At 43.4% G+C, this 14,141-nt stretch overlaps 2 protein-coding genes across 3 annotated transcripts in view; both read right to left on the bottom strand.

Moving 5' to 3' along the window:
* Window positions 1-2,960, bottom strand: part of DERA (deoxyribose-phosphate aldolase) — a 54,080-nt gene extending 51,120 nt beyond the window's left edge. For both annotated transcript variants that reach the window (XM_074901310.1, XM_074901311.1), the window contains exon 1: window positions 2,877-2,960. In XM_074901310.1, coding sequence (XP_074757411.1) covers window positions 2,877-2,907 — 31 coding nt within the window. In that variant the 5' untranslated portion in view covers window positions 2,908-2,960. The remainder of the gene's footprint in view (window positions 1-2,876) is intronic.
* An 897-nt stretch (window positions 2,961-3,857) lies between these two features.
* On the bottom strand, window positions 3,858-13,270 carry STRAP (serine/threonine kinase receptor associated protein). The gene is made up of 10 exons (XM_074901309.1): window positions 13,012-13,270; window positions 11,773-11,908; window positions 10,961-11,042; window positions 10,628-10,700; window positions 8,874-8,970; window positions 7,350-7,487; window positions 6,651-6,787; window positions 5,740-5,889; window positions 5,130-5,195; window positions 3,858-4,794 (listed from the first exon to the last, which is right to left on the bottom strand). Exons 1-10 carry the CDS (start codon window positions 13,121-13,123, stop codon window positions 4,733-4,735), a joined length of 1,053 nt encoding a protein of 350 aa, XP_074757410.1. The 5' UTR covers window positions 13,124-13,270; the 3' UTR covers window positions 3,858-4,732.
* Between the last annotated feature and the right edge of the window lie 871 nt (window positions 13,271-14,141).

Genomic DNA, 14,141 nt, shown 5'->3' with positions numbered 1-14,141 from the left:
CCTTTCAGCCCGTGCAGGCATCATGGTGAACCCAAGTACCCAAGAATGACTCTGCAAACGGTCCCTGTGGAATGCCAAACTTGTAAAATTCTTTAACCTCCTTCTGTACACAAGTGTCTGATGACAAATGTATCAGTGTATTAGACTAGTGACCCTCTGACTAGTTCATGTAAATCAGTCGTTTTATTTGTGTTACATGTACCTGTTCTTTATTCCAGGTAAACACCTTGTTCTTCTACTAGGGAACAGTGATAAGAAGACAGTCAAAGAAGTTTAATTAAGGGCTTTTACAAAAATGTATTTATTTTACAAAAAAAAAAAATCACATGGGAAAACATTATACACCATGATTTGGTAAGCGTTTGGCTTGTCATTGATAAACAGATAGATGCTCTCTAATGGCAGCACCAGAAATTTGCTTAAATAATGACATCAGGTAGCAAGCACAGAAATAGCAGACACAAAGAAAGGGACTCAAATAATATACTTTTAAATAAAAGACATTTTACCACTAGGCAGCCCTGTTAGAAAATCCTACAGAATGCTCTGTGAAATACAGGGCAAATAATTTGAATTACTGTTAAAGCTGCTGGCACAAACTGTCAAAATCTTCAAAAGTCAAAGTGCCTAAGCCACAGAAGATGTGTGTATTGTTAGACCATGAAAGATAAAGGCAAGGGTTTAACATGTCCTGGAGTACCGCTACCAGGTAAGAGACAGCTACTTACTTAAATATAGTACTTAACATATGTCAGGTATGTATTTAGTGAGAGAGCAAATGGCAGGGAAATTCAGTTCTCTCTTTAAAGCATCCAGCAGTTAGAAACAGCCACAAGCAGGTATGCTGCTACTTAATAAAAATGCTGTTATGGCCACACCATTCACCTACCATGCCTGCCCTGCACATCTAACCCAGAGCATTTTGACTGCAACTGATTTAAACAAAGATCACTGTGAAGGGATGGCAAGCACCTGTGATAAGCTGAGGGCAGTGGCCTTTCCAGGTAAATCAGTTACAGCTGGAAGAGGTAACATGGCGCAGCCCTGAAGACATCCATCCCTCTGTGTTCCATTATAAGCCATTATGTCCCATTAATAATCTTGAGTATTAGTTGACTCTGCCTCTTGGGTAGGGGAGGGATACTTACAGGAGAAGAGTTATAGTAAATATTTGGCAAATACTCAAAGCTTGGTTTAGTGGGTGCAGAAAACCAATGATTATGTTGTGCTGGTCAGCTGCACACTGCATACTTCTCTCTTGACTACAACTGTACATCAAGATCTGGCCAAATGTTAATCAGGTCACCTGTCTCTTCCAGTAATTTCCCACTTGACAGCATGGCCTTCCTCACATGTATGCCTATCTGGCAAAGGACGGCTGATAAGAACTGAACTGATTTCACATTCAAGTTTATGGACTCCTCATGCATATTGACAATAAACTGTAAGATTAAAATTACAGTAAGAAGAAGCACAACATGTACCTAGTTTAAAGTAACTGGAGTGCATTTGCAAACTTTCGCGCTAGCTTTTTTCCTAACAGCCGCTAAGTTTTGCCACTACATTATTATGTTTGTGTCAGCAAAACAATGCTGTTCAGATGGCTACAGCTGAAACTCCGTTGTCCCTGCAAGTAGCCCACAAATAAGTGTATCAGAGAGCAATTCAACAGCTCACTTTTAGGAGTTATATCAACAATTTTAGTGAATGAAAACAGCCAACTCTCAGTTGTCCACGGGCTAATCATTTAACTCGTATATTAGTTCTGTAAAAATGACCATGCTTGTGCTAGAGACAAGAGCATAGCCACTGACACCATGCAACATAGCCTCCAGAACTCTGCTCGTGTTAACTTTGAGACCTCTTTGTTCCACACCAGCTGTCCCTTGCTTCCCATCTTCTGTGATGCCCCCCCTGTGTCTCCTCCACCTACTCATATTGACCAAATTATCTTACCTTAAAGGCAGAATGTAGGCATTAACTCATTCCCCCACTGCAGTTGGGTTTTGCTGGGTGGAGAAGTCAGTAAGCTCTAGTAGCCCTTTCTCCTTCCCCACCCCCAACCATCAGCAGAAGAGGAGCTGCAGGCAGGAAATGTCAGAGAAACCCTTTCTTGGCTGCTCTCTGCCCTACCTGAGGCACAGCCACCTTCTGGGCCTAGAGGCCACCTACAAAATCCTCACTGGTCTTCAGAGAGCAAGCAATAAGGAGAAAGATAAGTAAAATCCCGAGTTTGTAAATCAGAATCCAGCTAATAGAAACTGTTTTGAAACTCTTGGGGAGAAAGGGGGGGGGGGGGGGGGGGGAAGCGTGTGTACAGGTTTATTCGGTGAGAACCAGAAAGGTGCACAAGAGGGGACTGGGCCCAGCTTTGTGACAGGACTGAGGCTCCCGAGTCCGGCAGTACCCGCCCTCCTACAACCCGGAGCCTCTCCGGCCGAGGCCACACGTGACCGGCGAGCCTCAACTTCTCTTTTAACCTGGAACACAGAAGGGAAAATAAGCCTCCCACAGGCCTCCCGGTTATACATCACGACTATACGTTAAAGGATCTAAAGGAGCCGTAAGCCTATTTCTACTTTGGCTTCTCAGAAAGCGAAGGTTTCGCAGCAGCCCGGCTCGCAGGCTCAGCGGCGGGTCGGCGGGCGGAGGCGCGGCCAGGAGGCCGCCCCGCAGCCGGGCACTCCCCGGTACGTTTCCGCCAGTTCCCTGGGCGGGCGGCCCTGCCCGAGCGGCGCTCCCCGGTTTGCCGCCTCGGGAACCCCTCATGCCACGGCTCCGCCGCTCCCGGCTCCCGCCTCCACGGCCCCCGTGGCGGGTGGAGGAGCCGCAGCGGGCGGGCGCCCCGGCCCTCCCCGCAGGCCGCCGTCCCTTACCCAGTTCGGTGCCCGCGTTTCGGCCCGCCATGACCCCCGCTGCCGGCAGCTCTCCGCCCCGGCGGACGGGGCGGGCAGGCTTCGGCCTCGCCGGTCCCGCCCCGCGCGGGCAGGAGGCGGCGGCGGGCGGGTCCGGCTCCAGCCCCGGGGCACGGCCCTTCCCCGCCGCCGCGGTAGCACCGAGCCCAGCACACCGGAGCTGCCGGTAAGGAGGCAACCGAGGCCTACCCCAGCCCTCAGCCTCCACCGGGTAAGAGACCTCTCACGCTGTGGGTGGAATTTCTTAAGATGGTCTGTTCCTTGAGGGGCAACACCGAATTTGCTGTCTTAATGATAACGAGTCCAGGCAACTTCCACTTTCTTCGAGTTGAATCTCCAAGTAGAAACTGGTGTTACACATACACGGGGAGCTCTATAAACTCACTGACCTGGTAAAGCTTTCTATTAACACCAGCAAAAAGAAAGTCTGGTAACAAAGCCACCAACATCTTCACGGCCCTCACTTTTTTTCCTGGAGTTGTAATGACACAAACTCACATGAAAAGTATTAAACATTGTTAATATTCTCATTTAGATGAAGCATCTTGCAACTTTAGCCCTACTTGCTCAGCGCTAGCAAAGGAACCAAAAACTTGCAACATCATGATGTCAAGCAGCAAAGGGTCACAGCTCTGAAATCTTAAGCTGCTATTCCAGACATCTCCATGAAACTCTTGCAATATGGCATGAAATATTTTCTTATGTTCAGACAGAATTGCCCATCTTTCAATCTATGCACCAGTTTTCAAACCTTAAGTTTCAGTTTTCTAAGATGATAGCATTACTGTACTCTTACGAAAAATCCAAAAGAACAGGAGGGACAAGTATGAAAAAAATAAAAATGTGTATGAATAAATATACCTCGGTATAACTTTTCTCCTTTCCATATAGGACGCATTATGAAACCTTTCAGCATAACATTAAAGGAAATGACAAGTGGAAGAACAGCAATATTTTCTTTAATGAAGAAAATATGATTTTTAACCTTGAAAGAGTAACTTTTTTATCCAGTCGGGAGGACTAAACCGAAGCTTTATACAGATTCATAGCCAACCTCTGAGACTTTCACGTACAACCAAATATTTCAGGCAGCATGTTTAATTTAGAAGTTTTCACTGTTTTTAGATTTTAGGGACTCATGTTTACATTCAAACTTTAAAAGAATAAAAAGACACAAAGCTTACAGATCAAAGAACTTGCCACCCTCTATACCAAGACTAAAACATTCTTCTTGCTTTCCCTCTATACAGTACAAAACTAAGATGCTAGAAAGGATTACGTAATTAACTTGGCTGCTTTTCCATTCCATGAACTCAAGGCTCAACGGTAACATACAAGTTTTGAGAGGCATTTTATTTAGACAACTGAAAACTGTTAAATGTTCAGAAGCAGCGTACAATGAAACAAAACCCGAACCAAATACTTTAAGTACATAATCCCTTCTTTTAAACTAAAGCCAAATGTTCCAACTTTCAAGAAAAAGAAATGGGTAAAAGTCATTGTATCTCTTCTCCATAATAAAGAAAACACACTACAATGAGTCTAATTGAAATTGGAGAGACTGGATCTTGGCTTGCACACTTCTTTGAAAAAACAGTAGGCAGTTATGCTAAAAAGATAGCAAAACTCTACTACTCATTGTCTTTTTTTGGATACTCAGTTCTCTTACAGACAACACCTAGCCAGTTCCACCACATTCTCATCAATTACTGCCCATCTTTGCCTTATGTAGAGAACACGCTCTGGAAGGCTGCTGTTTATCACTGTTCACTTGATTTAGTCTCATATGTCCATATGTTGCATAACAGTTGCAGTAATCAGGCCTTAACTTCAGGAGCTGAGCTGTACACCGAATCAGAGTTTTCAGAGGGAAGATCTTCTGCAAATAAATAAAAAGAATATTACTTAACTTCACCATAGATCTATAAACCAAAGAAATGCTGCAGGGACTGCTTAAAGATTAGTTCAGTTTGTTTTCCCATTTAACCTGATCCAGTTATTCTACCCCATCTGTTCAGTCTGCACAGCTCTAGTCACTAGTCTGACACTCACCACATGGTCATTTTCAGGAAAATGCATTCAGAGATCTTTTGAGAAGAGTGAAAAATCCCAGAAGGTACTTGAGGGAAAACTACTTCCATACTAAAAAATGCTACCATCTCGACTGATCTTTTAACACTCAGTTGAATTGAACCTGGCAGTTCAATGCATTACCTATTTCCTCCTCTGCAGTTCCTGGAAGGGTGGTCCTTGCTTTTGCTGCTTCTGCATTCTCCTCTTCTGTAGAGAGGAGGGAAGAAAAAAAACAACCCAAACCAGTCAATACCTTCAACTCCACCTTAATCACATACACAAAAAAACTTCCACGTAATTTCGTGTTGTGGATAAATAATTGGGTAAGCAATTCCATTAATGAATACTTGCAGTCTTCTAGACACTGCTTCCTCACCCACCCCCAAAGCTTAGAGCACCGCAGTACAATACAAAAACTATCACCCACACTTTCTAGAGATCATCTCTTTATGATTTATAAAGGTGGTATTTCATATTTCTTGCTCTTTAACACAAAAATACATTAGCCTATCTGCTTAAGTATCCACAAAATGTCTATATTCAATAACCTTACAGCTTTGAAGTTAATTACTTAAATGACAGCTACAAAAGTAAATCCTTAAATCTAACAGACTTGAGTGGATATAGAGACCCTTAGAGAACAGTGCAGTTACTGTATGAAATTCAGCTTATATTTACCACTTATAATAGTTACTACTTAAAAAGTGCACATGGAGCAGCCAAGTTTCACCAGGAACAAGCACACACTTACCAGGGACTACACACTTCCAAAGACCGTAGGTTTTCCCTACTGTTGTCTGCCACAGCCTTAGCGTACCATCCTCAGAGCCGCTTGCATATAACTCACCATCAGGGCTAAATCTCACACAGTGAATTGGACCAAAGTGTCCTTTGTAAGATTCTGTAAGAAAACATACCAAAAACATTAATTTCAAATTTTAACCAACAACTGAAATTAGCAAGTAAAAACTGGTCAGAATAGGGGGAAAAAAAATAAGGGGGGGGGGGATAATGACGACAACACAGACATCACACACACACACACACACACTTTCTCAGTATTTAAACTTCTGATGCAAAACAAAGCTTCTTCTGATTGTTATCTCAGTGATCTCAATTTAGATTACATATTAATGTTTTATTAACTGCAAGAAAACAGATGCTTATTTGTTCTAGGCAAAACTACAAAGCAAGCCAGTAGCATACATGCTCTCTTCGTTCAACCATTCACTCCATACGTACAATTTGAAACATGGACAGGATCAAACGAACTTAAAAATACACTTTTTAAAAAAATCTATTTGGCCAACATTAACAAGAACACATACACCCCACATTTTTCATAGATAGAAGTAGTTGCAACTCATTAGACATATCTAATGAATGCTACAGAACGACACTTAGCACACAACTTGCTATTGCAGCAATACAGAATGACAACTTTTTTTTAAATAGGTGCAAAAAGCTCTTTAATGGAAGCTTTAATTAATTCTAGAAGAATAACATTAGGTATACTGAGATAGGAAAAAATGCTTCACTGATAATACACCTTTTCATCCTCTTGCAAAGCATGCTATGCTAAGACCTTCATTTATTAGTCATTATTTCATTAATCTAATACCCGTTTCAGAACTCATTTTTGATAACAGAAGACAAACATACCTAATTCTTCTCCTGTATTATAGTCATATTTATAGAGTTTAAAGTCTTCACCACCTGCAACCAAACATTCTTTTGCAGGGTGAAGTGATGCAGAATTGATTGTAGCAGGTGCTTCAAATGATTTAATCTGTTCTAGGCTGAGGGAGAAAAGTTTGTTAACAAAGTTCATTAAAAAAAAATCCTAAGAGCAAAGAAACTCTGATTCTACTAATCACAACTGCTTTTAAGAAAATAGAATACACCCACACACAGTTTCTAAAACAAGTTTTAATACTTGCAAATCACACTCATCAAGTAAGAAACAAGTTCAGAATAAGCAAAACAAAAGTTTACTTTCAGAACTACTTTCTGGAATATGTTTAAGCATGTAACTTGCTTTCTTAAGACAACATAAAGATATATAAGTAGTTCTCTGAAAAGCACTGAACTCTGGCTGAAACTTATTTAACCACAATTACAACTGTGAAATACAGAAATGGCACCGGACCTTTACAGTCTAGCATCTCACAGACAGTTAGGGTTCACTATTTTAGAAGAGGGTGGTTGCTTCACATTCTGCCTCTGACAAGATAGCAAGCAAGCAAAGATGTCCACTAATACCAGTTCTGACAACTTGGTGATTTTGGGCTTGTGCAGTCAGTTTTTACCCACAACCAAGCTCATTACTCAACCTATGAAAATTCTGTGGTTTGGACTCACGTTTCTGCACTATGAAAAGCAATAGTCTTCCCATAGGTTATCACGAGTATCTGTCCTTCTGGAACATACTCCATGCTGCTCACTGACATTGCAACATTTAGGGCCTTCACTTCAGTCATAGTACTCCGGTCCCAGAGGCTTAAGAAGAAACAAAAAGGATCAAGAGTCTCAGTTACTTCAGCAAACCAAACAATTTTTCTCCTCCCTTCCATGGAAAGATTTGGGTCAAAAAAGCCACCTAACAAAGAATGTCGTTTAACTCCACAGGTTACTTTGGATTTTCAGTGGCATCCTTATGTTCATTCTCAACTAGGCAAAGTTTTAAGACATGCTTACTTTAAAATACTGCTGCTTTTGATGCCTAATGCAACAACACATACCATTTAACTATTCAAGGATTGTCTTAGAGATTAAAAATCTTGGTTTAAGTCTCCTGAGCAATAGAGCTTTCAAGAAACAAGGCTTGATGATTCCATTCTGCCTTTTTACCTCACAAAGGTACAGAAATTAATTTAGAATAATAGTTTTCTATCTAGGAGTACAAGAGCTATCTAAGCAAAAGAGAAATGGCATTGTTCTGTTATAAGTAGGAGTCTTTGTTCACTAGCTGACCGTTGTATTTCTATTTCTACAATTCAGAGAAAATAAACAAGACTAGGCTCTTGCCTATCTTGAACACCAGGAAAATGAAAAGAACTGGAGCTAGAAAGGAGACTACAGGGAAACTGCACCAGTGACTCCACCCTCACATCCTTCTTTCCACAAAGCAGAAAAGACTACTATTTCTCTGTCCTTCGTGCCATAAATGAAAGAGTGGTGAGTCAGCTAGGCATGAGGTGACACTGGTCGTATCAGCCAGAAAGCTGAGGAAGCAATCTTCTGTATGAGGAAGTTAGTTTCAGCATAGTTTGAGGAAGGGTCTTTGTCAATTCATCTCCCCAGCAGTCAGGTTTGTCTAGGTTTCAGCAAATCTCCTACCAACTGGGCATAAAGTAAAACACGTAACCGTGACTGGATGAGCCATCTTATAAAAACACTAAAGCCTACTTATCAGACCTACCTTCTTGCTCTGCTATGCTATCAGCACTGCAGTGTTTCCAGATACTCTTCCCAGCCTTTCATCCCAGTGCCTGGCTAGTCCACGCCTTGTGCATCTTTCAAGGCCGGACTGCCAGAGACAAGGCAGCAACACCTCAGCACAACGCATATGCACAAGACCTCATCTATAAATTCATCTTCTCTAGGATTATGAATGTCATTAATTTATTCTACTATGCTATGCAGATGTCAAAGAGAATCTACTCTTACCAGGGAGGATATGTTTATGGGGTAAATAAGAATTATTACAAAAGTTTTATCTCTAACAGCAGAAAAGATGTATTAGGCATGCAGCTATAATAATCTAGGATCAAAAAACCTGTGTTACTTATATCCTTTACTAAAAAGCCTAACTATCTGCTCACAGAGGTTATGACAATAAATAAAAGTGAGATTCTTATAAAACTGAAAGTTACTTTTTCTTACCGGACAGTTTTATCATCAGCTGAAAGAATCTGTTTGTCATCACTGCTCCATAAAGCCTTTTTAATGCCAGAAGTATGTCCACTGACAACATCAGGTTCTTAAAATAAAGCCAAATATTTTAATACATCTCAGAAAATTAAATAGTGTCATGCAGCAGTTTGGGAGCTTTCTTAAGCTATATGGATTTCCATTTACTAGAAACTATAAAATTACTTCAAGCACTTATGACTTTATTTGTAGATCTTATTCCAGAAACATGATAAATGTAAACTGGGTACATGATTGCCTAAATTTAAAAAAGCTTCATTAGTTTAACATCAAGGTTCTCTAGCTTCATATCAATCATCAGGAGTTCAGTATCAACATGAATTTGAACACACTTAAATATGTGGAGTCTTTTTTCTTTCAGATGACAAAATTTTAATTAATTAGACTTATTTCACAGAATCATAGAATCATCTAGGTTGGAAAAGACCTTGAATATCATCCAGTCCAAACATTAACCTAACACTGACCGTTCTCAACTACACCATATCCCTCAGCGCTATGTCGACCTGACTCATGAACACCTCCAGGGATGGGGACTCCACCACTGCCCTGGGCAGCCCATTCCAACACCTAACAACCTCTTCTGGAAAGAAATACTTCCTAATATCCAGACCAAACCTTCCCTGGCACAACATGAGGCCATTACCTCTTGTCCTATCGCTTGTTACTTGGTTAAAGAGACTCATCCCCAGCTCTCTGCACCCTCCTTTCAGGGAGCTGTAGAGGGCGATGAGGTCTCCCCTCAGCCTCCTCTTCTCCAGACTAAACACCCCCAGTTCCCTCAGCCGCTCCTCATACGACCTGTGCTCCAGACCCTGCACCAGCTTCGTTGCCCTTCTCTGGACACGCTCGAGTCATTCAATGTCCTTTTTGTAGTGGGGGGCCCAAAACTGAACACAGGAATCGAGGTGCGGCCTCACCAGTGCCGAGTACAGGGGTCAGATCCCTTCCCTGTCCCTGCTGGCCACGCTATTGCTGACACAAGCCAGGATGCCATTGGCCTTCTTGGCCACCTGGGCACACTGCTGGCTCCTGTTCAGCCGGCTGTCAATCAACACCCCCAGGTCCCTCTCTGATTGGCAGCTCTCCAGCCACTCCTCCCCAAGCCTGTAGCCCTGCTGGGTTTTGTTGTGGTCCAAGGGCAGCCCCCGGCATTTGGCCTTATTGAAACTCCTCCAGTTGGCCTCAGCCCATGGCTCCAGCCTGTCCAGGTCTCTCTGCAGAGCCTCCCTACCCTCGAGCAGATCAACACTCCCACCCAACTTGGGGTCATCTGCAAACTGACTGAGGGTGCACTCGATCCCCTCGTCTAGACCATCAATAAAGATGTTAAACATGAGTGGCCCCAAAACTGAGCCCTGGGGGACACCACTTTTAACCAGCTGTCAACTGGACTTAATTCTGTGCACCACAACTCTTTGGGCCCAGACATGCAGCCAGTTTTTTTACCCGGAAAAAAAAAAATTCTAATGAGTATGTGTTGAACTGAAACATGCTATTCTTTAAGTCCATTATAAATAAACTCTAATTGACTTGCAAAAGCATAAACTTAAAACATAGAGATTATCTTACTATAGACACTACATTTGTAAAACAATCCTTAACTTTGTCTTTCATGATTCATAATAGTTATAGAAAGTAGCTCTTAATTTCAGAACTTTTATTTAACTCTAAAAACCAAGAATCAGTTCTAAGAGCAGACTCACCTGCTTCTGGCTTGCTCAAGTCATAGATACGCAAGAGTTTATCTTGTCCACCTGTTAACAGATAATTGCTATCCTGAAACAGAAGTTATAAAGGGTCAACTGTAGTTTGAATCAAAACACCAGCCTTCATCTAAGAGTCTTAAAATAACAGTTCTTTCTCTCAGACAGCCTCTAACACAATTATTACATTTAAACTACAATCTTAAAAACCAGAAGTGGTATGCTAGAGTATTTGCTCATTAAGATATGCGTCAAAAGCAGAAAAGTACCTAATAACAAAATGTACTTGAGATCTTATTTCTCTGGTGAATAAGATATAAAGATTTTTCATACCTGTGTAAAATCCACACTTTTGACAATGTGTTTGTGAGCCAATGTGATTAGTTCATCGCCTGACACAGCATCCCACACTTTGCTAGACAGCAAGAGAAAACACTTATATTTTAGTAGAACTAGAACAGTCAGATTAGTTTGTAAGCAATCATTCATAACACCATCATAACATGTTGTCATAAATGGTACACTCTTGTAAGTCATAATCCAGTCAATAAGAATACTTTATATGTTTTTACTAAAGCTTTCTGTACTATCCCACCATTTTCCTTTATCCTGTTCTTCAGGATAATGAGGGCTAATCAGCATTTTAGTTTTAAGCCAAAGGCAGTTCTCTGCAACTTTATTAATAGATTGCCCTCTACTAACAGGATTCAGCTTGCCAAATCTAATATATGCTTCACAAACAGCAAAAACAAACAACAAAAAACAAAGAAATAATTCACTAAAATTTTCAGAAATTTTTTTTTTTTTTTTTTTATAGAAATAGGCTAACTGGTAGAAGCAAAATAAAAATCACCCTTTCAACTCTGCTGTAACTGTAGTCCAGAGATTAGAGCCACAGAGAAATGTTATTCTATCAAACCAGTATGGTAATGAAGTATATTTATCAAGAAGCAATCATAGTTGTTCATCATAATTAACTGTAGCTGCTTTCAAGAACCTAAAAGAAGTTAGGTTTTAATTTGGCTAGCCATCAATAAGTGAACAATTACTAAAGAAAAACAAATGAATCAGTAATTTACTACAACTATACATCATGAAAGAACACTGCAATCAAAATGCCATGTTCTGCAATCAAAATCACTTACGCTGTAAAATCTGCTGCTGCTGTAGCTGCTTTAGTGGCATCCGTGTTCAAAGTGGCACCCCAAACAGCACCTTTATGACCCAGAAATGTACCAATCCAGTCTCCTGTGTCGCCCTGACGCAGCATTGGCTTACCATCTTCACAAAATCAAAACAAATATTCAGGTAACGTGGTTAAAAAAAAAAGAAAGCTGTTTCATAAAAAGATTTCCTTGCACCAGCATGTGGAAATACCACATACTTTATGAAGCTATTCTTTGTAAACGAGCTGCATGCGTCTAAAACTGTATAGACATTAAACTGCTACTCCAAATGAGACAAAAGTTTTCGTTATGTTTGTGTTAAGGTAGAAGGGAGGTATGAAGGAGCACTTTATTTAGGTTTTGTTTTTACTCAAGTTTTCTTCAGGCAGGACAGTTGTGGGTTTTTTTCCTTTGGAACACTGTTTTCAGACTAACAGTACTCAAAAATGTCTTGTCTTTGTAATCGGATAAGCTTAAAACACATACAGAGATGTAAAAATGAAACAGAATGCCTTTCTTCGGATTATTTTTTCTGGGAGACTACTAAAAATTTGTTCACACAGTAAGATATAGAGCTGAAGCACTCCAGGCACAAAGGAACGTCCCTTTAAACTTATGAGTACAGGCATAAGATTAACGTATACACGTATGGAGAAATACTATTCACATAATCAGAAGAGCTTTCACGGGAAAGGAGGCAGACATCATCTTTGCATCATTTTAACCAGGCAGATGCCCTGGTTAAACGGGAGCTCGCTTTAAAGTCTGCAGCCTATAGCCTCAGACGGTAGAAATAGGCAGTTTTCAAAACAAATGTTTTGGAGGCTTTCCGTCCCACAACAGTCTGGATGCAAACCGGGCAAATGCGGCCTTCCATACCCCCCAGGCTAACCCGGTAACTAAGCACCATGAAAATCAGTTCCCCTTTTCATTCGGCAATACGTTAAACTGGTATAACCCTACGAGTACCAGCGTTTCACTGGACTAACAGGGCACCCCGGCACAACTCCCCCCGCGAGCACCGGCTGCTCGGCCCCCTCCCGCCAGCCCCAGCAATACACCCCTCTGGAAGGCGATGCGCGGCCTACGAGCAGCGGGGGGGGAAGGCGCGGCCCCCCCCGCCACACACACACCCCGCCCGGGGGCGAGGGCATCCCCACCGGGCCGACTAAAACAAAGAGGCCGGCGACACGGGTGCCGCCACCGGCATCCACTCACCCTTGCAGGCGCTGATGAGGAAATAACCGTAGGGGGTGACGCCGCTGAAGGCCAGATCCACCACGGGCCGCGTGTGCCCGGAGCACGTCAGTGGGGTCTGCCTCATAGCCATAGCGGCGGCGGCGGCCCCGGTAGCGGGGAGAAGGTGCGCGGGGGAAAAGGGGCGCGGGGCGGCGGCGGGGCGCGGGCACGGAGCCTGGGAAGGGGCACGAGTCCCCTCCGGCTGGGCAGGAAGCGGTGGCGGGGGAGGAAACGACGGGCCGGAAGCTGCGTCCGCCGGTGGGCGCGCAGCCGGAAGCGGTGCTGCGCGCAGGCGCGGGGCGGTCTTACCGCGCGGCCTGGGGCTGAGGGCGGCCGGGCCGGTCGCCGAGGGCGGGCGGCGGCGGTGGTGTCCCTCTCCTCCCCGCGGAGCTGCCTGTGCCCGTGTTGAGTCCGGCGGGCTGTGGCGGGGCAGCCGGCCCGCCCTGCGCCCGCCGTGCTGAACGTGCCGCTCGTCAGCCGTAGCGGCCTCTGCCGCCGCGGCGCTCCCCGCGAATGGCGTAACGGCTCTCCTCTCTTGTCGCAGTTCTGAAGGAATAATAATTTACTAGCGCCAGGGCCCGAGGCCCCTCAAGGCGCCCTTATTTCGATTAGGAGCTTTTCTACAGTAGTTCCCAGCAGGCCCCAGCCTTGTTTTTCAAGTAGTTGGGGTTTCATGAATGCCCGTGCTGGCATGACCTTCCCCAGGCCCCCGTGCTCAGCTCCTTCCCAGTTAGTTCTTTGTGCCCCTGGGGTGTTCCTGTGATCTCTTCAGGCTCCTAAACCAGCAGCAAATTAAGCCTCCCACAAGGAAGCACAGTTTTTTCTGTCAGACGGGTTCCCCTCATGGCCTGCTGCAGGAGCCAATAAACCAGTCCATCCAGGGAGGCGGTGGGAAGAGAGACTGAAGGGGTGTAGGGATGGCAGGATACATAGTAGCACCCACCTGGGTTTGCATAAAAGACAAGGGAACCGAGCCAGTGGTAGTGTGTCTAGTGTCTAGACTTGGCCTCAGAAGCATTGTAAAGATGATACTTGAAGATGTGTCAACAGCCTTAACTTAAAAATTAGGGAGGTGGTGTTTCTCTTCTTTCAACAGGCTAAGAAATCAG

Source organism: Athene noctua, chromosome 3, assembly GCF_965140245.1.
Source record: "Athene noctua chromosome 3, bAthNoc1.hap1.1, whole genome shotgun sequence".
Classification (NCBI taxonomy): Eukaryota; Metazoa; Chordata; class Aves; order Strigiformes; family Strigidae; genus Athene; species Athene noctua.
This window is presented reverse-complemented; position numbering and strand designations above follow the sequence as displayed.